A 23962-nucleotide genomic window follows, 5' to 3' on the forward strand; every position below is an offset into this window, starting at 1 on the left:
TGCAGCATGCAAAGAAGCCCCAAGGGTCCCTCGGTTTGGGCACAGGTTTGGGAGCAGAGCCCCAAAGGGCTTTGAAGCTGCTCGAGGGCAGCTGGGGCCCATGTACAGAGTGCACACAATAGCCTCAAGCCACAAGAGTTTTGCAGCCAGCCAGTCCTTCTCAGAGGCAGACAAAATGAAACAGAAACAAGCCAAGCGGGTGAGAGACACCTTCAAAGGCAAACAAACAAAAACTTCCCTTTTGGGAAGAGGCAGCTGTGCTAGGAAGGCGGCTGTTCTCCCCTCCGAGGGCCTTGTGGGTCAGCCAGGAGGCTTTGGCCCCTTGGAGGAACGACCTGGCAATGCCCCATGGGGCACAGGGCCACCAGCCGCCAAGCTGCCTTGGGCCCAAAAGACTCTTTGCGAGGAAGGGCTTCATCCCCTTGGGCATCCCGGCATCCCAGGATGTTGCCATCTTCCCCAGCTGTGGCAACACTGCGGGGTGGGGTGGGGTGGGTCTCTTGGCTCTCTCCCAGAGCCTCCTTGGTCACTCAGCTTCCCGGACAAGCCCCAACTCAGCTGCGCCTCACCAGGCATTCCCACCAACTGAGCTGCATCGCTGGGAGGGGAGGCGGTGGCTGGAGAGGACAACCCGCCGCCGCCCCACCCAGAGGTTCTCCGGGGAGCAGAAGCGTCCCATTCCCGCCGGGACCCTCGGCAGCCCCAGCAGCGGGGCCCACTCAGCAGCTCAACCCTCCCATCCTCCTCCGCTCCGCTCCCCCGCCCGTCCAGCCCTGCTCTGCCGACCCGCCCGGAGAGCCTACCTGCGCGGCGCCGCGAGCGCCCGGAGCAGCGCCGGAAGCTCTGCCGCCCGCCCGCCTCCTCCTCTGTCTGGTGGGCCGGGCTGGAGCCGTGGGCATTCCGGGCGCCCCCTACAGCCCAGTGGCGGAATGGCCGGCCCGCAGCCCCGGGTGGGCGGGGGTAGCCTCAGCGGAGCCTCCCCGCATCTGCAACCGGGCGAGCGGCGGCTTCCTTGGGGGCCAGGACGGGGGCCGCACCCCACTGTCCACCGAGAATTTGCTGCGGGCCAATAAAAACTGACCGGCGGGCCGCAGTTGGCCCGCGGGCCGTAGTTTGGACACCCCTGCACTAGAGGGAACTATAAGACATTGTAGGTCACAATTAAAGGAAAAGAACTCAAACTTGACTTACAATTATAGAACAAATCAAAAATATTTTAATTACTGAGCATAATGTACAGTATTGGGCATACTGAACGATAGTTTTGAACAGTAGTTGTGGTGACTCAGTGATTAAAATGCAGTATTGAAGGCTATTTCTGCTGATTGCCAGCAATTTGGCAGTTTGATCCTCACCGTCTCAAGGTTAACTCAACCTTCCATCCTTCCGATTCAGTAAAATGGGAACCTGGATTGTTGGCGGCAATATGCTGACTCCGTAAACCACTTAGAGAGACCTGTAAAGCACTGTGAAGCAGTATATAAGTCTAAGTCAGGGGTCAGCAACCTGCGGCTCCGAAGCTGCATACAGCTCTTTGGGCCCTCTGCTGTGGCTCCGTCAGGTGATCCCACCACTGGCTGGCCCCACCCCTCATCCTCCCCTCCCAGTCATTCCTCACCTGACTTGAGAAGGTAAGGGCGACAGGGGGTGGGGATGGAGAAGCGACCAGGGCAGAGACAGAGAGATACAGAAAGAGGGGGAGAGAGAGAGACATAGAGAGATACAGAGAGAGACATAGAGAGATAGAGAGAGAGATATGTCAAAAGGATTTTGTGGTTCCCAGTGTTTTTTAATGACTGGTTATCTGCCCTAATGACCGGCTGGGTAGGCGTGGCGTGGCGGGGGTTCATGTGACTGGTGGAAGTGAGTGACATCGAGTTGGCCACACCCACCCAGGTTTTGTGGCTCCCGGTGTTTTCTTTTCTCTGGGAAAAGGGGCCAAATGACTCTGAGTATTTAAGGTTGCAGACCCCTGGTCTAAGTGGTATTGTTATCACTAATAAACCAAGAAAATAATTTTAAGAGTGTCTGATAGTATTTAAACAATGCTATGGAAGAAGGAACATGCATTACCTTACATGACTCAGATTTAAAAGTGGGTTTAAAAATGACATGCTATAAGAATGACATTAAAAAAGTGTCATACTAGACTTAGAAACCAGCTGATGTCTGAATAATTAAAAAGGATACACAAATCACAAACCAAGAGAGTGACCTCTTGGATAATTTTCCTATATTGGATTTATAATACATTTAAGTTTTGAAGAATTTTGTGAGAATGGACAAAGAAAAAAATGAAAAGAAATCAAGTTCTGGGTTACTACGTATTTGAAAAGATTAAAGATCAAGATAGTTAAAATCTAATATAAGTTTATTAGATCATTGTTAAAATACATGTTATTATCTCTGGTAATCCTCAATGGACTTTTGCTGACATCAGGTCTGCAATGATAAGGTTTTATGCATTAATTTATAGAAAAGAGATGGGATATGGAAAGAAGAGATCATATGCTGTATTTGAAGAGAAGGTGGTAAGTTACTGAAATAGCTTATACTTGTGAAGATGGAAGTCATTTATTTATACTTTTCTTTTTCTTCACTCTTTTTGTTCCTTTGTATTTTTTTCTTTTCTCTTCATCTATGTTTTCTTTTTATTCTTTTGTTTAACTATATTGTTATAAATTGTCATTTTTAATAAAACTACTTGCAACAAGTGGACAGATTCAACCATAGTTTTAACTGGGAAACTGAGCATCCTAGACCAAGCTAGATGCAAAATGCAAGGTAATTGGTAAAAGCCTGGCATTCAGACAAGTCAGCCATCAACAGATAAGTAGACGACAGGTCACAAATCCCACTGTAATTTTTATGATTCAGTAGCCCGATAATGAGGTTTTACTAATCAGAATTAAGTTATGTACACAATATAAGCATATAGGCGTTTAAAAAATCTCAAGAAACAACAAAGCAATGTTAACTTAGCAGCCAGTGCAATACTAATTTAAAATACTAATCTGCCAAGAAGTGACGTTTATAAGAACATCCACAAAACCATTTATTTCAAGTTTAGTTCTATTTTTATTAGAATTTGCTTAGATCCTCACGTTTATTTAAATCAAGTAGTTTAAAACAACAAAGAAAAGACAAATGTTTGAGAAAGATCCGTAAAGAAGAAGGAAGAATTAAGTGTACCTCAACCAGAATTAGATAGCGTAAATATCTGCTCTCTAAAACATACTTGAAGAATACATGCATGCTGAAAGGCAACATTTTTCATCAATGGAGCCTCTAAGAAGAGTTTAAGTATAGTCAAACTGTGCAGGCAAAGCTAAAATTAAACAAGTATGCTAATATAAAAGAGTATTTACAAGTTACGACCTAGCTTATTTTTATAAATTAATTTCTATGAAACTGTACAAAACAGAGACTGACCATCAAATTAATCCAATGACTGGCATTATATAACATAGCAAACGCTTTAAACAATATGCCATGATATCAGAAATAGTGGGTGAGAGAGACAAAGACAGAACACAATGTATTTGTGAAATTAGCAAGGATAAGCTTTACATAACCAAAAGAATAAGCTGCAAAAAATACCATTCCAAATCCTCAATGCTAATTCTCTTTAAAGTCTAAATATGATATCACAATAAGGATTCTATTTAACCAACTATTTGAGTGTATGTTATATCCAAATCCATCTCTTTTGTGTGTCACATTTGCATAATTATATGTCTTCAATAACAATATCTGCAACAAAACTTCCATTTAACAGACAAACCTTTGATTAAACAGACATAAATATGAACAAAACATATGTCTATGATATACAAAGTTCTCTAAATCAAGGTCTGCGATACCAAGGATTTAATGCACTTCACCTTCAGTTACTCTTTCAAACGTGAATGGGAATATTAAAGTTGCTATCAAAAAGAGCATTATATAAAAACTAATATATTTTAACCAAAGAATCCGTTTGAAAATAGAGTCAGGGTATAACCAACCCATGACATTACAATAAGCTACACTTGTGGTTTAATATTCAAGTAATTTAGTTTTCAATTATGTCATTCTTACTGCACCATAACAAAGTTTCCGTAAATCAAATATAAACGGTTTAAGGGACAGTACAGGTAGTCCTTGACTTACAACCATATTTGTAAGGATTTCCATTGCTAAGTAAGGCAGTTGTTAAGTGAGTTATTTAAAAAAAAAACTGTGCTGCACTCCTTATTTCTTTATCTTTAATTTGCACAAAGGTTAAAATGCCAACAAACTGTGCTGCTTTTGTTAGAGCTGCTGGGGATATACATTTAATGCAATTATTTAGCTTGAAGGGCAACAGAAATTTAGCCCAGTGTTCATGCTCAGCAAAATTATGTATTCTTTGTACAAGAATTTCTAAACAATTTGGGTGATCCTCCGTATTAGGATAATTATTTTCCAGACATGTCCTTAAGGGAAAATGTGTACCTTTTATTTAGGCTGCAGAGGTCATAGATTCATCAAGTCTACTCTTAAATGTAATGCATAATCTTCATAACACAAGAATGGAAATCTAACACAATTTCCTTAAAAGATTTATGCAGCAATGTTCTCATTAAAACAGTAACCATGAACCAAGAAGTCAAATAATGAAACACAGTGCATATTAGAAGCTAATAAAGATAAAGGTTCCCCTTGCACGTATGTGCTAGTCGTTCCCGACTCTAAGGGGCGGTGCCCAACTCCGTTTCAAAGCCAGAGCCAGCACTGTCTGAAGACATCTCTGTGGTCATGTGGCCGGCATGATTAAATGCCAAAGGTGCATGGAACGCTGTTATGTTCCCACCAAAGGTGGTCCCTATTTTTCTACTTGCATTTTTTACGTGCTTTCGAACTGCTAGGTTGGCAGAAGCTGAGACAAGTAACGGAAGCACACCCCATTATGCAGCTAATATACAACCCTAAATACTTATCATGATTGCCAAGCTGAAGATATTGCATATGCAAATAGTACAGTTCTCCCAAGTGAAGATCTCTCAAAACTCATAGAAAAGCATTTTATCTATAGCGCAGACTTGTTTTGACAAATTCATATTCCACTCTGAGTAAACTCCAACAATATGCTTCTGTCAGTGGGGCAGTTTCTACTAAAGGAAGAGGAAAAGAACAACCCCACCTATACTCAAAACTTTCCACTGAGGATGTATCTTTAGAGTATCTAAGAAGAGAACTTCCAAGACGTAAACATCCTCTTCCAACAATTTGTTTAATCTACAGTTGTGAAAACAAATAGTCTGTATATATTTTTTTCTTTTGATATGTGGATGCATCAATGTTCATCCAAACAGCATTAAAAGTAAAAGTGATGCAACTGAACTAAAACAATGACCTTGCAATCATTTAATCAATAAAAAATTAACAGATACTGTATGTCATTTATTTCTGTAGACAACGTACGCCACCTAGAATTGCTTGAACAATGAGATGGGCAGCAAAAAATTTAATAAATAAATACTGTTGGAATAAAGATAAAACATCTATGTTATACTATATTTAAAAAGTTTTAAAAAATAAATCAATTTACTTTTTTACTTGATTGTAGATCTCAGGCAAGTAAAATGATACTCAACATCATAAACCAGAATAAAATACACATAATTTAAGGAATACTGTCTGAAAGTACACCTGCTTAAATATTAGTTATTAGAGACCCCAAAAGTTGAGTTCTAGTGATACTTAAGGATAAAAGGGGTTCTCCAACAATATAATGCATTGAGTGCTCATGCCCTCATGCCATAGGTGTACCTATAGATAATGTGTTCAAGAAGATATTCTTGTTCTATTTTAAAATCAAACTATAATATGCAATTAACTTTCCAACTTCTCCACTGACAAGGCAAAAAGGACAAAGGTTCAAAAATTTGCAAGAGGCTATTAAAACCATAGAACTGCAGCAGAGCTGAAAAACGGAAGTTACTAAACAGTACAGAAAGATGGAACTGATAACTGAGAAATAATATCAAAGATCAGCCAGCTAAAAACAGAAATATTTTTAGAGAAAATTGTACTTTTATAGACATCCTAAAAATAGCTGCAGAAAAAATCAGTACCTTAAATTAATTTGATTTCAAAACTGTTTCCACCTTTTCTAAAATTGATACGTTATTAAAACTTTCTAATACTTAAGACTTCCACCCGCCTGAAGAAAAGCACCGACTCTGTACAGCCAACTAAACAGCCCTAAATTTAACACAGAATAAGTTATTTAATAAAACGAAACCTTAACATCTACAGCATCAAGACAATTCCAAAAAAAAATCAGCAAATGCTGTCAACAGCAACAATTCTCACATCTATAGTATTATTATTTAAATAAATTCAATACACCTATGTTTAAATTTCAATGTTTCTGAAAAACTTTGCCTTCTAATTCAGATCAGACAAATTACAATAACTTTACAAATTCAATTGGGCTTATTTGGAATATATTTCAGTGAATTTAGTAATACATTGGTATAAATAAAAGACTACAAGAAATGTAAACTAAGATGATCACATTACGACATACACAAGTTATCATTTCTATGTTCTTGCAATAGTTTAGAAATCATGAAAGCTGACCCAAAATAACACCATAGCTGAAAGATAATACCAACCAGCTGTCCATAAGATTATAGCCATTATTCAGAATACCCATTATATGAAAATACAAAATATGAAAACATTTGAGCAAGAATTAAGAAACTATAAAGTAAGTCTGAAAATTATAGTGATTTCATACAGTCATACACTTATGAAGCTGAGCAATTTTTAAAATTACAAATTTAAGTAAAAATATATTCCTTACAGGGAAAGTGTAAAGCATATGTCTTTGCTTTTTCCAATATCTGAGAATATCCCTTGAGATGGAGAAAGGAAATAGCATTAAACATGCTGCCAGAATATGAATAACAATTCAGTAACAGCTGGGGGAGGGATTATTCACACTGGCCCATGGTTGACCCACAGTCTTCCATAGAAAATTTGAACTTAAGCCATTTTACAAAGCCTCAATGTCATTTTATAGTTACGTTTTTCACAAAACATGAAAGATTCATATATATAAAAAAGGGATACATGTATTTAAAAAATAAATACAGGTAGTCCTCAACTTACAACCATTCATTTAGTGACTGTTCAGTTACAATGGCACTGAAAAAAAATGACTTTTCACACTTCTGACCATTGCAGCATCCCCATGGTCACATGATCAAAATTTGGACACTTGGCAACTGGCATGTATTTATGATGGTTGCAGTTTCCCAGGATCATGAGGTCATCTTTTGTGACTTTCTGACAAGTAAAGTCAATGGGGAACCAGATTCACTTGACAACCATGTTACTAACTTAACTGCAATGATTCACTTTACAACTGTGGCAACAAAGGTTGTAAACTGAGGCAAAATTCATTTTACCATTGCCTTGCTTAGCAGCAGCAATTTTGGGCTCTAATATAGTCATAAGTGGAGGACTAGCTGTACCCTGTTACTCACACAAAACATTATTAAAGGGCATGTGCTCATCTGTAGAGCACATGTTCATGGACAAAGTGAAGTGAGCCAGAGCAGTTCCCATGAAGTGAAGGGAGATGAGCACAATTCTATAGACTGCACTTCCCAAATCTGGCATCCTCTAAATATGACCGACTTCAACTCCCAATGATACAGTCAGATTTGCACCATTATGGCAAGGAAGGTCAAAAGAATTCTAAGCCACCTCTGGAGCACCTGTCTAGACCCATTAAATCAATTGAATATAAACAGGCTAATGACTGAGAGCTTAAGAGTTTTACTCACACATCTGAGGGCAAAAGCCAATTAACTGCAGAAATTTCTTCAAGCCAGAAGTCCAGGTAATCCTCGACTTACAACAGTTTATTTAGTGACCATTCAAAGTTACATCATCACTGAAAAAAAGTGACCTATGACCATTTTTCACACTTACACCTGTTGTAACATCCCCATGGTCACATGATTTACATCTGGACGCTTGACAACCGACTCACATTTATGACCGTTGCAGTGTCCTGGGGTCATGCGCTCATCTTTCACAACCTTCTGACAAGCTAAGTCAATGGGGAAGCCAAATTCACTTAACAACCGTGTTATTCACGTAACAACCGCAGTGATTCGCTTAACAAATGTGGCACCAAAAATCTCGAAATGGATACAAAGCTCACTTAACCAATTTCTCACTTCACAACATAAACCTCAGGCTCAATTGCGGTCGTAAGTGGAGGACTAAGCGTATTTCTTTCAGTTACCAAGTTGCTAGTTTCCCATATCCTGCCAACCGCTGTCATCAGGTCAGAACAAATGTTTTGCTCCGTGTTATCTACCCCCCAAAAATATGACCGGGCAAAGGATTAGGGCAAACTAGAAATGGCAAGTTGGGAGTTGAGAAGATTAGGCATGGCACAGACCGCCGTATTTAAGGGGGCGGCTACGCCTGAGGTGCCAAGAGACCGCTCAATATAAGACGCCATCCTTCCGATGCAGAACAACTCCCCACAGTCCCAGTCGGGCCATCCCACTCCAGTCCAATCACCTCGTGGGGGCCAACAGTCTTTGGGAGCCCCCCTCCCCTCCCCAAGGCCCAGGCCCAGGCCCACCAGTAAGCAGCGCACGAGCGAAGGGGCGGGGCAAGGGAAGAGGCTGGAGAAAGAAGGGGGGGCAATTGGAAGCACAGCGGTGAGAGACAGTGGGGGATCAGAAGCCCCGGATCTTGGACGTTCGAGCCGAGGCTCATTGCCTCGAGTCGGCGAGAGGGGGGCGAGAGGGGGGAATAAAGGCCACGATCGCAATCCCCAATCCGTCAACTGGCACCCCGATACAACTCGCCTTCGTAGGCCGCGAATCTTTCCCCCGCCGCCACCGCCCAAAGACGACATATTTACCTGTGTTGGCCAGGGACTCGCGCTCCCTCGCTCGGCCAGGTGACTGTTGCACTGGGGCTTTATTTTTTCCTCCCCTTCCTCCCCCTCGCTTACGTCTCCCTTCTGGCTCCGCAACCCTCCCAGGCCAGGGGAGGGGAGGAAGGCTGCCGTGCGGAAGTGGAAGGGCACGAGGGAGGGCTGGAAGGGGGCGGAGACAGAGCGGGTGGCTGTTGCTGCTTGGCTGGCTGCAGGAACCACGTCCGGGTTTCTTCTCGCCTCTCTCGCTCTCCCTCTTCTCCGCCCATTTTTTTTTCCTCCCCTCCCCGGAGCGAGGAAGTGGTTCCTCCCGTTTGTCGCACGCGGCGCTTGCTTGGCCCTTCGGCCGCGTGCCCACACTTGTCTTCTAAGCTCACTTTGCGGGGGCGGGTTGGGGAGGGTGTAAAGGAGAGCAAGGAGGCAGGCGGGGCCAAGCGACCCGCGGAGGCCGCTTTCACGTGACGGAGCTGTTTACTCGGCGCGTGGTTCGCTGTGCGGCGGCGCGTGTGCGCGCATGCGTATCCTCTTCAAGCGTTTTGTTTCCCTCGGAAACCGTTTGTGGTGAGCAGGCAGTGTTGTTTGTCAGCGTCCTGGGCAGATGTGCTCAGTTCCAGTTTGGAAGCCTTTTCTGTAGAAAATCCGTTTGGGTGGAAGTACAGCTTAAGCTAAACTAAAACTAAAACTTTGCGGGGGAATTTAAAATATTTAAATGTTTCCACACAAAACTAAAAATGTCTCCACACATAAACCATATATGGGCTGTCCTCCAAGAAAGCATAAACTAGTGTTTCCGAAACTTCATTGTCAGGACCCCTAAATATTATGGAGAATCCCAAAGAGAATTTGCTTATATGGGTTATATTCATCAATATGCTATTAAAAATTTAAAGTTGCATTTATAGAACCTTGTATTTATTGAATTAGGTAATAACATGAACCTGTTAAATAGAATAAAATAGAATTTTTTATTGGCCAAGTGTGATTGGACACACAAGGAATTTGTCGTGGTGCATATACTGTCCGTGTACATAAAAGAAAAGATACTTTCATCAAGAATTCTAAGGTACAATACTTAATGATAGTCATAGGGTACAAATAAGCAATCAGGAAACTATAAATTGTAAGGATAAATATATTTTTTCATTAGAAAAACTTTAAAAATGATAGAAGTGTGATGTTTAAAAATGCATCTCCAGCATCTGGCAAATAATTTTGATTTCTCAGACCCCAAGAAGAACTTGGAAGATCCCTTCCAAGAATTCAATGGACCAAATTTTAAGAAACAGACATACACAGATTTATTGGATTTAAAGTCCAATTTTCATCACCATATTCCAAAACTTAGGCACTGCAATAGAGAAATGGCTGGCTCAGGAATTTTGAGAGTTCAAGTCCACAGCTTGTAAGGAGACCATCGTTGCCCACTCTGGTCTTAAAGAATCTCCCGCCCTTTGAGTTAGATTCCCTACTTTCTATTCCCTGCCACAGGCCTACTTGTTTATGTGAGCAGTTGTTGCTAAGGCACTGTATAAACAATAATTGTCCTCAAGCCAAGTCTTATTCCTGGTGATTACATAGACAAAACCAGTTTTCTTGGTAACAGTAGTTAAGTTTATTGCCATTACCATTGGGCTTCCCACTCCAACTTGCAGACATGGGATCCTCTGGTGGTCTGTCATTCGGGTGCTAATCTGGCCTGCTTTGATTTGGCTCCAAATCTCAAATAGGATCATCCAGGTGCTTAAAAAAAAAGCCTGTTTGCTATTTAAACCCTTTTACAGTTTACCACTATAAAATGCTGGTCAGTAACGGGAAAAAAAATCAGTTTGGTATGCTACTATATACTCCTCTCTAGAAATATATAGTACTGAACACGATAAATGCAGTTTTGGTAAACTTGTGTGAGATTATACATGATTAGAAGTAACTTTTTATTATGCAAACTTTAAAATCCATAAGACCGAGTTTTTCAATGAGAAGAAAGAGATATTTTTAACATAATGGATCACACCAAGAGCTGAGGTGACACAGTGGTTAGAGTGCAGCACTGCAGGCTACTTCAGCTGATTGCTAGCTGCAGTTTGCCAGTTCAAATTTTACCAGCTCAAGGTTGACTCAGTCTTCCATTCTTCCGAGGTCGGTAAAATGAGGCTCTGGATTGTTGGGGGAAATATTGCAACAAAAATATAAAAATCTAGTGGCTCCTTAAAAATAGAATATCAACAAGATTAATAAAGCACTACAGTCATGGTTTCTCTTAAATTGTGATTTTTGATGTAATGGTAATTCAAAGGAAATGGGATGTACAAGCATGAAATCTTGTGTTATCCATTAACCCAATGTTTCCCAAACTGGGAACCTTTAAAATGTGTGGAAGTCAACTCCCAGAATTCCCTCCCCCTCCCCCAGCATGGCCATTGCTAAGAAATCTAATAGTTAATGTCTGCACATCCTAAAAGTTGCCCAAGTTGGGAAACATGGCTTTGAATTGTTGAAAAATCATACTATTAAATAAATAAGCCCACAAAAAATTATAATCTGAATCCTGCTATTTAAGAAATATATACATTAAATACAAGCGAGTCTACTCTCCAGAAGGTATTAATTGCATTCTTCTTGTGCCATATCTGTCATCGGATGTTGGTGATCATGTTGGCAATCCTATTTTTTTCAACAGCCGCATGAAAAAGTGCTACTGAGTTTTGTCCAAACCAGGCCCTTAGGTTTTGAAGCCATGATGTTCTTTTTCTACCTGGACCTCATTTGCCTTGTTTGCCTTTCCCTGAAGAATTAAGTGAAAGATGCTGCATTTTTCTGGGTGTCGCATCACATGTCCAAAATATTCTAACTTTCAGTTTTTAATGGCTTTGATGATTTCCCTTTGCTTCCCCAGGTGGTTTATTACCTCCTCATTTGTGATCTTGTTAACCCAGCTTATACGTAACAGCCGTCTGTAAATCCACATTTCAAATGCTTCTAGTTTCTTCAAGTGGTTTTCTGTCACAAACCAACTGGCTACTCTGTAGAGCAGGATAGAAAAGATCTAACATCTGACAAGTCTGATTTTCAGTCTTAGTAATAGCATATATGACAAAATTGGCCTCCCTGCTTACTATATTCCCAATGCCAGGAAACTTTTCTGTCATGTAACCATATGTTCATACTAACAAGTTCAGGAATTAAGATTGTACCATGCAATGTTTTATACAATTAAATCTAGGATAAGGAGGAGAAAAAGGAACTTAGTATATTACTTCATGTCCACTAATAAGTAAATCTACAGTAGGTATTTTCAGCAAAACCCATTCCCAAAATTACCTAAATCAGCATCTCTCTGTGTGTAACTGCATTCTCTCTTGATGGTTTTCAGACAAAAACGAAAAAATGTATAATAGCATTTGTTCATTTTCATTCAGCATTGTTTCTGAAAATTAAAATTTTATAATAGTTTATAACCTGAGATGTCATTCAAAGCTGGGATCATTTTAATTTAAAAATATATTTAACAATTAGAGACTTATATTCTTTTGAATGTATCTACAATATTTAATGACAACATTTACTTGCCAAAGAAAAATTGGAGTTGGGGAGTAGTTGAATTTCAGAAAGGACCTCTGGAAAGCTATACAGATATTCAAATCTCAATAACATATAAAATGCCTTAAATTACTTTGATTTTTTTATATACTTTTCAACTATAACTGAATTCATTGTAAAATTTCTCCACAAGGGCATTAGCAAGGATAATGATACTACGAAACATTTCTGGCAACTTAAAAGCGAAAAAATAGTTATAGCGTAATTTTAAGGGATTACAGTCTGCTCTGTCAGATGTATACAAGTAGTCCTTGATTTACAACAAGCCCAAAATTTCCATTGCTAAGCATGACAGTTGTTAATTGAATTTTGTCCCATTGTACAACCTTTTTTTGCCATGGTTGTTAAGTGAATAATTGCAATTGTTAAGTTAGTAACATAGTTGTTAAGTGAATCTGGCTTCCTTGCTGACTTTGCTTATCAGAATGTTGTAAAAAGTGACCACATGACCCTGGGACACTGCAACTGTAATAAATACAGTATAAGCCAAGTGTCTGAATTTTGATTACATAACCATGGAGATGCTGCAATGGTTGTAAGTGTGAAAAGCAGTCAAATCACTTTTTTCAGTATTACTGTACCTTCAAATGGTCACTAAACAAATGGCTGTACTGAAAAACAGGAGATGACCAGAAACAATAGTTTTATTCCCACGAATTTCACTTTCAGTAAAAGATAGAACTTAGACTTTCTTGAAAATGATAGGTAAGTTGAGTAAGGAGTGGAGTATCTATTTAATGTAGGCATTAAGCAATGTAGGAAAATATTTATATGTAGAAAATATTTATATGTACAAAATATTTGTATATGTATATACTAATTAGTACCAACAAATATGTATGGCCATTCTAAGATCAGTTATGGAAGACTAGGTATGATTTTGGGCAATTTCCAGAATATGGACAGGTCAAGAGTTTAGAGAAAGGCAATAAAGGTAGAGGAATTTTCCATGGCCACAGAAACTGGTATATAGTGCATTCAGAAAGTATTCAGACCCCCTTCCTTTTTGTCAATTTTGTTATGCTGCAGCCTGATTCTACAGTTGTTGAAATTCATTTTTTTCTCATTAATCTATACCCAGTACTCCATAATGACAAAGTGAAAACAGTAGTTTAGAAATGTCTGCAAACTTATTAAAAAGGGAAAAAACCCTGAAATATCACATTGGCATAAGGCAGGGTTGAAATGCTCCCGGTTCAGACAGGATCAGTCGATCTGGTAGAGATGGTGGTGGCGTGTGGTTCGGAGAACTGGTAGCAAAAATCCCTGTGTGTCCCCCGCCCCGGCCCATGCCCAGCTGAGCCATGCAATCGTCAGCCTTTTTTTTTAAGTTTTAAAAGCATTTTTTTTACAACCACTTTGGCCAAAAAAAGGCTCTAATGATCCCAGCTGAGCCGCACAATCATCAGAGCCTTTATTTTTTTTACTTTTAAAAGCATTTTTTAAAAACCTCTTTGGCCGAAGAAGTTGTAAAAAAATGTTTTTAAAAGTAAAAAAAAAGATCATGCGCCACAGCTAATCACCCCCCCACACACACACACACTGTTCTACTTACCCTATGCCTCCTTTTGGCATACACTGTACACGTACCTCGCATTTGGTGCATGGTGCGCACTGTGCATGTGCACTGCCCAGTTCAAATTTCACCACTGGCATAAGGTATTCAGACCCTTTGCAACAACACTTGAAATTTAACTCAGTTGCCTCCCATTTCTCTTGATTATTGCTGACATGTTTCTACATCACTGGTGGGTTGCTACTGGTTCGTCCCGGTTTGGGCAAACCGGTAGTAATGGTGGCAGGAGGCTCCGCCCACCTGTCCAGATGTCATCAAATACGCTCTGTGCATTGCAAGCGAACCAGTAGCAAAGGTAAGTGAAACCCACCACTCTTCTACACCTTGATTGGAATCAACCTGTTGTAAATTAAATAGATTGGAAATGATTTGGAAAGGCACATACCTCTCTATAGAAGACCTCACAACTGACAATGCATACTGTGGCAAAGCCATGAGGTCGAAGGAACTGCCTTCACAGCTCAGAGACAGGATTATTGCAAGACACAGATCTGGGGAAGGCTACATTAACATTTCTGCTGCAATGGTTGTAAGTGTGAAAAGCAGTCAAATCACTTTTTTCAGTATTACTGTACCTTCAAATGGTCACTAAACAAATGGCTGTACTGAAAAACAGGAGATGACCAGAAACAATAGTTTTATTCCCACGAATTTCACTTTCAGTAAAAGATAGAACTTAGACTTTCTTGAAGATGATAGGTAAGTTGAGTAAGGAGTGGAGTATCTATTTAATGTAGGCATTAAGCAATGTAGGAAAATATTTATATGTAGAAAATATTTATATGTAGAAAATATTTGTATATGTATATACTAATTAGTACCAACAAATATGTATGGCCATTCTAAGATCAGTTATGGAAGACTAGGTATGATTTTGGGCAATTTCCAGAATATGGACAGGTCAAGAGTTTAGAGAAAGGCAATAAAGGTAGAGGAATTTTCCATGGCCACAGAAACTGGTATATAGTGCATTCAGAAAGTATTCAGACCCCCTTCGTTTTTGTCAATTTTGTTATGCTGCAGCCTGATTCTACAGTTGTTGAAATTCATTTTTTTCTCATTAATCTATACCCAGTACTCCATAATGACAAAGTGAAAACAGTAGTTTAGAAATGTCTGCAAACTTATTAAAAAGGGAAAAAACCCTGAAATATCACATTGGCATAAGGCAGGGTTGAAATGCTCCCGGTTCAGACAGGATCAGTCGATCTGGTAGAGATGGTGGTGGCGTGTGGTTCGGAGAACTGGTAGCAAAAATCCCTGTGTCCCCCCCGCCCCGGCCCATGCCCAGCTGAGCCATGCAATCGTCAGCCTTTTTTTTTAAGTTTTAAAAGCATTTTTTTTACAACCACTTTGGCCAAAAAAAGGCTCTAATGATCCCAGCTGAGCCGCACAATCATCAGAGCCTTTATTTTTTTTACTTTTAAAAGCATTTTTTAAAAACCTCTTTGGCCGAAGAAGTTGTAAAAAAATGTTTTTAAAAGTAAAAAAAAAGATCATGCGCCACAGCTAATCACCCCTCCCCCCCCACACACACACTGTTCTACTTACCCTATGCCTCCTTTTGGCATACACTGTACACGTACCTCACATTTGGTGCATGGTGCGCACTGTGCATGTGCACTGCCCAGTTCAAATTTCACCACTGGCATAAGGTATTCAGACCCTTTGCAACAACACTTGAAATTTAACTCAGTTGCCTCCCATTTCTCTTGATTATTGCTGACATGTTTCTACATCACTGGTGGGTTGCTACTGGTTCGTCCCGGTTTGGACAAACCGGTAGTAATGGTGGCAGGAGGCTCCGCCCACCTGTCCAGATGTCATCAAATACGCTCTGTGCATTGCAAGCGAACCAGTAGCAAAGGTAAGTGAAACCCACCACTCTTCTACACCTTGATTGGAATCAACCTGTTGTAAATTAAATAGATTGGAAATGATTTGGAAAGGCACATACCTCTCTATAGAAGACCTCACAACTGACAATGCATACTGTGGCAAAGCCATGAGGTCGAAGGAACTGCCTTCATAGCTCAGAGACAGGATTATTGCAAGACACAGATCTGGGGAAGGCTACATTAACATTTCTGCTGCACTGAAGATTCCTAAGAGCACAGTGGACTCCATATTTCTCAAATGGAAGATGTTTAACACAACCAAGACTCTTCTAAGAGATGGTCTCCCAGTCAAACTGAGCAAATGGGAGAGAACCCGATGGTCACGCTGAGTTCCAGAGATCCAGTGTGGAGATAGTACAGTCCCAGAAGGTCAACCATCATTATAGCCCTCCACCGATCTGGACTTTATGGCAGAGTGGCTAGAGGGAAGCCTCCCCTCATTGCAAAATACACGAAAGGCCACTTGGAGTTTGCAGTAAAGCACCTGACCAACTCTCAGACAGAACAAGATTCTCTGGTGTGATAAAACCAAGATTGAGCCTCAATTCTAAACGTCGTTTGGGAGAAACCTGCCCAATATCATCCCAAGAGTGAAGTATGGTGGTGGCAGCATCATGCTGTGGGGGTGTTTTTCAGCAGCAGGGTCTGGGAGACTGGTCAGGATTGATGAAAAGCTGAATAGAGCAAAGTACAGGGATATCCTCAATGAAAACCTGTTCCACATTGTTCAGGCCTCAAGACTGGGTCGAAGGTTCACTTTCCAACATGACAATGATCCTCAGCACACAGCGAAGACAACGCTGCAACTCTTAAGTGGCCCAGCTGGAGCCCTGACTTGAACATCTTTGGAGGGACCTGAAAATGGCTGTCCATCGATGGTTGCCATCCAATCTGAGTGGATTTGCAAGGAAAAAGGGCAGAATATTCCCCAATCTGTGTGTCCAAAGCTTATCATATCAAAGCCAAGACTCCAGGCTGCAATTGCTGCCAAAGGTGCTTCAACGAAGTAGAGTGAAGAGCCTTATTTCAATGTGATATTTCAGTTTCTTTTCTTTTGAGTAAGTTTCCAGACATTTCTAAACTTGTTTTCACTTTGTGATTATAGAGTACTTGAATTTCAACAACTACAGAATTAGGCTGCAGCATAACAAAATTATCAAAAGTGAAGGGGATCTGAATACTTTCTGAGTGCATTGTAAGTTACAGCTATCTAGATTTTAAGACCACAAAGGTAAGATCTGTACAATAGTGGAACACTGTCTGTAAAAGCTGATGAGTTTCTTAATTTCTGGAAACTTTTAAGAAGCTGGAGAATAATCTGTCAAAGAGGGTTTAAAGTTCTCCTGTATGTTGTAGTGTTGATCCTTGTGGTCCTTTTCCATCTTTACAATATTGTGATTCTACATTTCCAAAAGGGGGTTAGATAATAGATTGTTTCTTGGTCTTCAGAAACAAGTGTGATTCAGCATCAGTGATGAGGGAAAGTAAACTCTGCTCTCGGACCAAAAAATAAACAATGGTGGATGCCATTGACTGTCAGTTTCAACTTCACAGAAAATTGGGATTCTTTGGGGAAAAAATGGAGAGGTACCAAGGTACACATTCCCCAAATTTGTCCCACTAGTTTATTCTGGAATATTGGGAACAGAATATGGTCCAAAGATAAAACACCATACAAAATGCGAGCCTAAATCACAAACATCATTCAGAAATCTTCCTACAGAGCAAAAGGTGAAAAATAGCCTGAATCTGTAAGTTTTTCTGCCAGCACCATATCATTCGGGCTGAGCTGCTGCTACCAGTGTAATTGCATTATACCACCAGAATCATTTCAGAAATAAAAGGTAATAGGAGTTTTCTAATATCCAATTGCCTGTACATCCTGGATATGTACACAGGATGTCATGCTTTACAATTTCATCACTTAATAATTGGAAACCAGAATTTCCACTGCTAAGTGAAGAGTACATACCCTATACTCCAAAACTGTCCTGCAGGAATAGCAAGTTAAGAGAAAAATTGTGTGGGTCAATTTCAGCACTGTTAAGCATACTTTTTAAAAATCCAGTGTATCCTTAATTGGAAATTTTGTATTACAAAAAGAAATCATGCATATAAAAACTTTCACCTTAGGAGGAATAACGTCTTTCTTACATTATGTTTCCCATTTGAAGAACTTCAGAGGAAAATTTCGATAAAAGTCTATTTCCCCATTGCAAAAAAATAAAAACCACACACACAACCCCTCCCCGTAAAAATAAAGGAAATTGCAATGCAGGTTTGACTTTATTTAGATATTTGAGCTCTCGCACTAAATTTTACAAGCTGGTGAACACTGGCAAATTATTTCTCCCACAGTACTATAACCACACATTCCCAAGACAGTATAAATATATGGTTGAACATTAATACACACCACCATTTTATCAATTACATAACAAATTATCAAGTATCCAAATATTAAGTTACGCAGCTCAAAAGGCATACAAAATATTAGAGATCCACCAAATTCATGGTAGAAACTCAAGAAAAAAAATCACCTTCAACAAAGCAATAGTTGGTAAACAACTTCCAATAAGTACAGTAAAAGAAATTACAAGATCTTCAGAAATATGATTAAGAATTTTCAGCTACAATAAAGCATTTCTACATTAAAAAAATATTTACTAAAGTAAAGGGCATATTCTATACTTCCTGCACAAGACAAAAGGCAACATTTTACTAGAAATATTAATTAGTCCCCTCCCATTCTTTTATAGGCCTTCTACTAAAGTCGCACATTAAGTGCCAATATATATTTATTTAACTGTAAGGCTTTTTGTCTGGAGTCTTTAAAGACTTGTGTGCTTCTGTACAGCGTGACGCATTACTTTTCCATTAATAACCAGAGAATGTTTTGTGAAAGAGGGTTTAAGTAATAAAAGTTTAGACACCAAAACTGACTAAGTCAGTAAATTGTGTGCAAATCTTGATAATCATTATAGTGTGACTGTGGGAGACAAACAGTGAATAGGCAGATTATTCTATGAAGCCCTATCCACCAAATCAGAAGACAAGTTAGGAAAAGGGCAAAGGTCCATAAGTTGTAGTTATTAGGGTTATTACACTGTGGTATACAGAATATTGGGCGTTTGGCACCTAATCTCTATACATGTTCTGATATAACTATTGGGACTTCAAGGAAAAAACTGAACTACATGATTAAGGATAGTTTAATGATACATACAGTAAGACATTTTAAAAGGCCATGTACATTTGTTATCTAAACAGATCATCTAAACAAAGTTGCTCCCCTGCCAACGTTGTGGCCTACACCTATAGAAGCTTCATGTAATCTAGTTAGACATACATGTAGTTTTCCCATGTAACCTGCCCAATTCTAGTTTTAGTCTTCTATTTCCAAAGCAGCAATCAAGGCAACTTTGTTTTTACTGAATACAACAGTTGTTACGATGACCATTTGAATCTTTAAAACGGAGGCGCATTTTGGGACGATATTTCTCCAAATAGAGAAGCTGCTTGCTGTTAAAAGCTCCACGTCGCTTCCTAAACAAAAGCACAGAATTTATTAGTCACAAAATGTTGTTCGAATAGCAACTTTATCCCTTGATACTTTCTTTTCAAGATAGCAGAATTGTTCCTTTTTATGGCCCATTTTAAGTTCATTACCCAACTTTTACATCACAGTATTTAGTTTACTACTCCTGCACTCAAATAAATTATAAAATATCTCTATACTTCACTGCAGCAGACTATTTGAATTATTCTAACATCAGAACAATCCTATACTAGAAGAGAGGCAGCTGTCTGTCTGCAATTCATTAAGGCAACCATGTCTCCTTCAACAGAGTATGTGGCAGAATCCTAGCTGGATGAAGTTGAACATTCTTGATTCTGAAAAATGGCTCCTGAATCAAATCCAAAGGGACCATTTGAAAATTATTTCAGAAACTCATTTGAATTAAGAAATGAGATAACTGTTTCAATACTTACTGTCTTCTGTACAGCGTGACGCATTACTTTTCCATTAATAACCAGAGAATGTTTTGTGAAAGAGGGTTTAAGTAATAAAAGTTTAGACACCAAAACTGACTAAGTCAGTAAATTGTGTGCAAATCTTGATAATCATTATAGTGTGACTGTGGGAGACAAACAGTGAATAGGCAGATTATTCTATGAAGCCCTATCCACCAAATCAGAAGACAAGTTAGGAAAAGGGCAAAGGTCCATAAGTTGTAGTTATTAGGGTTATTACACTGTGGTATACAGAATATTGGGCGTTTGGCACCTAATCTCTATACATGTTCTGATATAACTATTGGGACTTCAAGGAAAAAACTGAACTACATGATTAAGGATAGTTTAATGATACATACAGTAAGACATTTTAAAAGGCCATGTACATTTGTTATCTAAACAGATCATCTAAACAAAGTTGCTCCCCTGCCAACGTTGTGGCCTACACCTATAGAAGCTTCATGTAATCTAGTTAGACATACATGTAGTTTTCCCATGTAACCTGCCCAATTTTAGTTTTAGTCTTCTATTTCCAAAGCAGCAATCAAGGCAACTTTGTTTTTACTGAATACAACAGTTGTTACGATGACCATTTGAATCTTTAAAACGGAGGCGCATTTTGGGACGATATTTCTCCAAATAGAGAAGCTGCTTGCTGTTAAAAGCTCCACGTCGCTTCCTAAACAAAAGCACAGAATGTATTAGTCACAAAATGTTGTTCGAATAGCAACTTTATCCCTTGATACTTTCTTTTCAAGATAGCAGAATTGTTCCTTTTTATGGCCCATTTTAAGTTCATTACCCAACTTTTACATCACAGTATTTAGTTTACTACTCCTGCACTCAAATAAATTATAAAATATCTCTATACTTCACTGCAGCAGACTATTTGAATTATTCTAACATCAGAACAATCCTATACTAGAAGAGAGGCAGCTATCTGTCTGCAATTCATTAAGGCAACCATGTCTCCTTCAACAGAGTATGTGGCAGAATCCTAGCTGGATGAAGTTGAACATTCTTGATTCTGAAAAATGGCTCCTGAATCAAATCCAAAGGGACCATTTTGAAAATTATTTCAGAAACTCATTTGAATTAAGAAATGAGATAACTGTTTCAATACTTACTGTCTTATGAACTGCACCGCATCCTCATACTTCATTCCACATTCAATAAGTGCAAGGGCAACCAGCACAGGTGCCCTAGAAAAATTTAAAAAAAAATGATTGAAGTCTGTGTGTCTACCATTAACAAAGGATATCTTGTAAATAAGCCTCCCACAACATAGGATTATCTAACAATATCTGGAAGATGGAAAATACATTTTGTTTCAAGAAGAAACTACTGCATCCAGAAACATTTGACCCCTTTTAAGACAGTTTGGCAAAAGCAATATTTAGATTGTCTTTGGATTTTGCATAAAACAAAATTCAGTTGAGGCAAGTAAAGCAAAGTTGGTGCTCCCTTCTTCTCTCAATAACATCTATTACCATAGTATGGAAGCTGCTCTAGGAAGGAGAGAGAAAAAGTATACTAGCCTTGTCATTCAGATCCTCCCTTCATCCATCATTGCTATTATTTTTTGTCCTACTCTTCTCCCCCTTCCCAAAACCACTTCTGCCTATACAAACATCTGATGTTATTGCATATAAGCAGGAAACACCCAATTGCTATTACAGACACAGAATAGTCTATACGTACCTAAAACACTATTTCATACACCATTCCTAACCACTAGTCAGGCCAAGTGGGTATTGTAAGACGAACCATACTGGAGAAAGGCTAATATGCTATTAAACAGAACCTCAGTAATTTAAGGCAATCCAACTCTTATTTATGCAATTAAGCTTACATAACTACTAATGGATTCAATTAATAAATTTAGAAATCCAAGTTAAATTAGTTAATAAAACCTATCAAAGGACAGGACATTTTTTTGCCAATTCTTGTTGTGAAGAACTATCAAGTCAAACCTTTATGATGGTCATAGACATACTTAAAAAGTGTATTTTTTATGACTTCAAGATTTCAATTTACCTTCCAAGACCAGCAACACAGTGTACAGCAATGCAACAGCCAGGCTCTTCACGAAATTTAACTTTCAGAAGGTTTAGCCAATCATCAACAATCTGAAGAGATGGTGGTGCCCCATCATCAAAAGGCCAGTCCTGGAAAGTATGCATTAATTGTTTTAGTCTCATATTTCTCAAAATCACAGGTACAAGCTAATAAAAACTGTTATTTATATTATGTTGGATAATATTGTTTCTGAGAAACTTCTATTATGCCAGTGCTGCTCAGTCATAATAATAGATGTTTCCATCTCACTTGTTCTCACTTAAGTATGACTATTTAAGGCACAATATATAAAGTATTTTAAGATCTACCCTAAACATGCTATAAAAGACCAAGATAGACTGCCAGTTTGATCTAATGGCTAAGGCTCCAGGCTAGAAACCAGAAGAGTGTGAGTTCTAGTCCTGCCTTAGGCATGAAAGCCAGTTGGGTCACTGTGGGCCAGTCACTCTCTCTCAGCCCATAGCATTAGCTGATGTCTAACACTTGGTTGATTTGGGAAAATAAGTGAGTCCTGCACTTGCAACAAAAATGCTAGGAGAAAAAAAAATCCTGAGAGAGATAAGGAGATTATAAACAATGAAGCCACCTAGTCAAATTACCATTCCCTTATGATTCCCTAGGCCCAGATACTTGACACAACCAAGTTTCAATGGATTTCTGAAAGATCTGGAAAGATGGGGCTTCAGGAGGGAGGATGTTCTACAAGGCAGATGCCACAGCAGAAAAAGCTATCTCCTGGGTTCCATCATATGGGTTCTATCTTCCCATCCCACAGACGGGACCCACAATATGACTCTTCTGCTAGACCTGATGGAATGGGCACAGGTAATTGGGAAGGTACAGTCCCTCACTTCTTAACTTGTGATTGTACAATAGCATACCTGATAGAAACATTGTCTGGCTGAAATTTCTTCATATTTCATTCCAGGCAGGCTTGTATTATTTTCAGGCTGCATGCTATTTTTTAAGATGATATCCTTCCATTCCCAGTAAAATTAGATATTAATTCAAATATTAAACTGTAGTGCTCTGGATTAATGTATGCTGAATAACAAGGACCACAATAAACTTCATAGGCTAGTATCTCAAACTGTTCAAGTAAGCTACTCACCAAAACCTGAATGCCTTCTTTTTCTAATGGAGCAGTGTCATAAGTGGCTTCACAGACTCTTACTATTGTAGTTACTCCATACTTCTTAAGTTCCTAAAAGAAAATCAGAATTATGTATTTAACTGAATCAAATATGTTAATATTTATGGTTTTAATACTATACTTGGTAAGAAGTTAACAGTTTATCATACTTAGTGATTTGTTTTGCAGAGTATCTCAATCTTATCCACTATAGTAAATCACAACATGCAGCTTGAGCTGCCTTTATGCAGCCTCACCTTGTTGTTTAAATATATTGAAATGACCCTATGAATGGATCACCATAAACAACCATAAACAAATCTGAACCATTTTTATATGACCAAACAGAAAGATAATGAAGCCAACTTAAGAAACTGAAACATACTTTTTCAGAAATCACTATGATTTTAAAAGTTAAAACCATAGAATAAATCATCATTTTGGACACTACTTACCTCTATGAACTTGTTTAAAGTTGCATTGGTTGGATTATGAGTGATAAGGAATCTCATGTTCTTGTAGGTGATTTCCACAGGAGCTGGGCGGTTCATTCGGGCCATGGTTTAATTTAGTTAAAATGTGCAATGACTGACAGTTTCTTTTTTTTAAAAAAAACCTAACTGATTAATGGAGAAATTAAAATCTACTTCACAAAAAGCCACTAAAAGTTTCCAGTGCCAACAAATATGAAGTTGGGAGGAAAAGGGAATGAAATGAACCTCCTA

At 39.0% G+C, this 23962-nt stretch overlaps 2 protein-coding genes across 5 annotated transcripts in view; both read right to left on the reverse strand.

Annotated features, from left to right (window-relative positions):
• Nucleotides 1-9195, reverse strand: part of PHF3 (PHD finger protein 3) — a 56183-nt gene extending 46988 nt beyond the window's left edge. For 2 of the 4 annotated variants that reach the window (XM_058176605.1, XM_058176585.1), the window contains exon 1: nt 8924-9194. The gene's annotated coding sequence lies outside the window, so the exon portion shown is untranslated. Of the gene's footprint in view, nt 1-8923 lie in introns of all 4 variants that reach the window. The other 2 variants (XM_058176590.1, XM_058176602.1) reach the window with 2 other exon arrangements.
• A 10816-nt stretch (nt 9196-20011) lies between these two features.
• On the reverse strand, nt 20012-23831 carry PTP4A1 (protein tyrosine phosphatase 4A1). Its single transcript, XM_058176621.1, has 5 exons — nt 23693-23831; nt 23217-23309; nt 22064-22194; nt 21154-21228; nt 20012-20705 (listed from the first exon to the last, which is right to left on the reverse strand). The coding sequence occupies exons 1-5, from the start codon at nt 23795-23797 to the stop codon at nt 20588-20590; spliced, it is 522 nt and encodes a 173-aa protein (XP_058032604.1). The 5' UTR covers nt 23798-23831; the 3' UTR covers nt 20012-20587.
• Nucleotides 23832-23962: the final 131 nt, after the last annotated feature.

Source organism: Ahaetulla prasina, chromosome 1, assembly GCF_028640845.1.
Source record: "Ahaetulla prasina isolate Xishuangbanna chromosome 1, ASM2864084v1, whole genome shotgun sequence".
Classification (NCBI taxonomy): Eukaryota; Metazoa; Chordata; class Lepidosauria; order Squamata; family Colubridae; genus Ahaetulla; species Ahaetulla prasina.

What these genes read in the sequence shown, in the direction of transcription:
- PTP4A1 (XM_058176621.1), bottom strand. Translation starts at nt 23,797, where the DNA reads ATGGCCCGAATGAACCGCCCAGCTCCTGTGGAAATCACCTACAAGAAC. An exon ending in AAGAAGGCATTCAGGTTTTG is followed by an intron (nt 22,195 to 23,216) that starts GTGAGTAGCTTA and finishes CATACTTTCCAG; the next exon opens with GACTGGCCTTTTGATGATGG. An exon ending in TGTGTTGCTGGTCTTGGAAG is followed by an intron (nt 21,229 to 22,063) that starts GTAAATTGAAAT and finishes AAATTTTTCTAG; the next exon opens with GGCACCTGTGCTGGTTGCCC.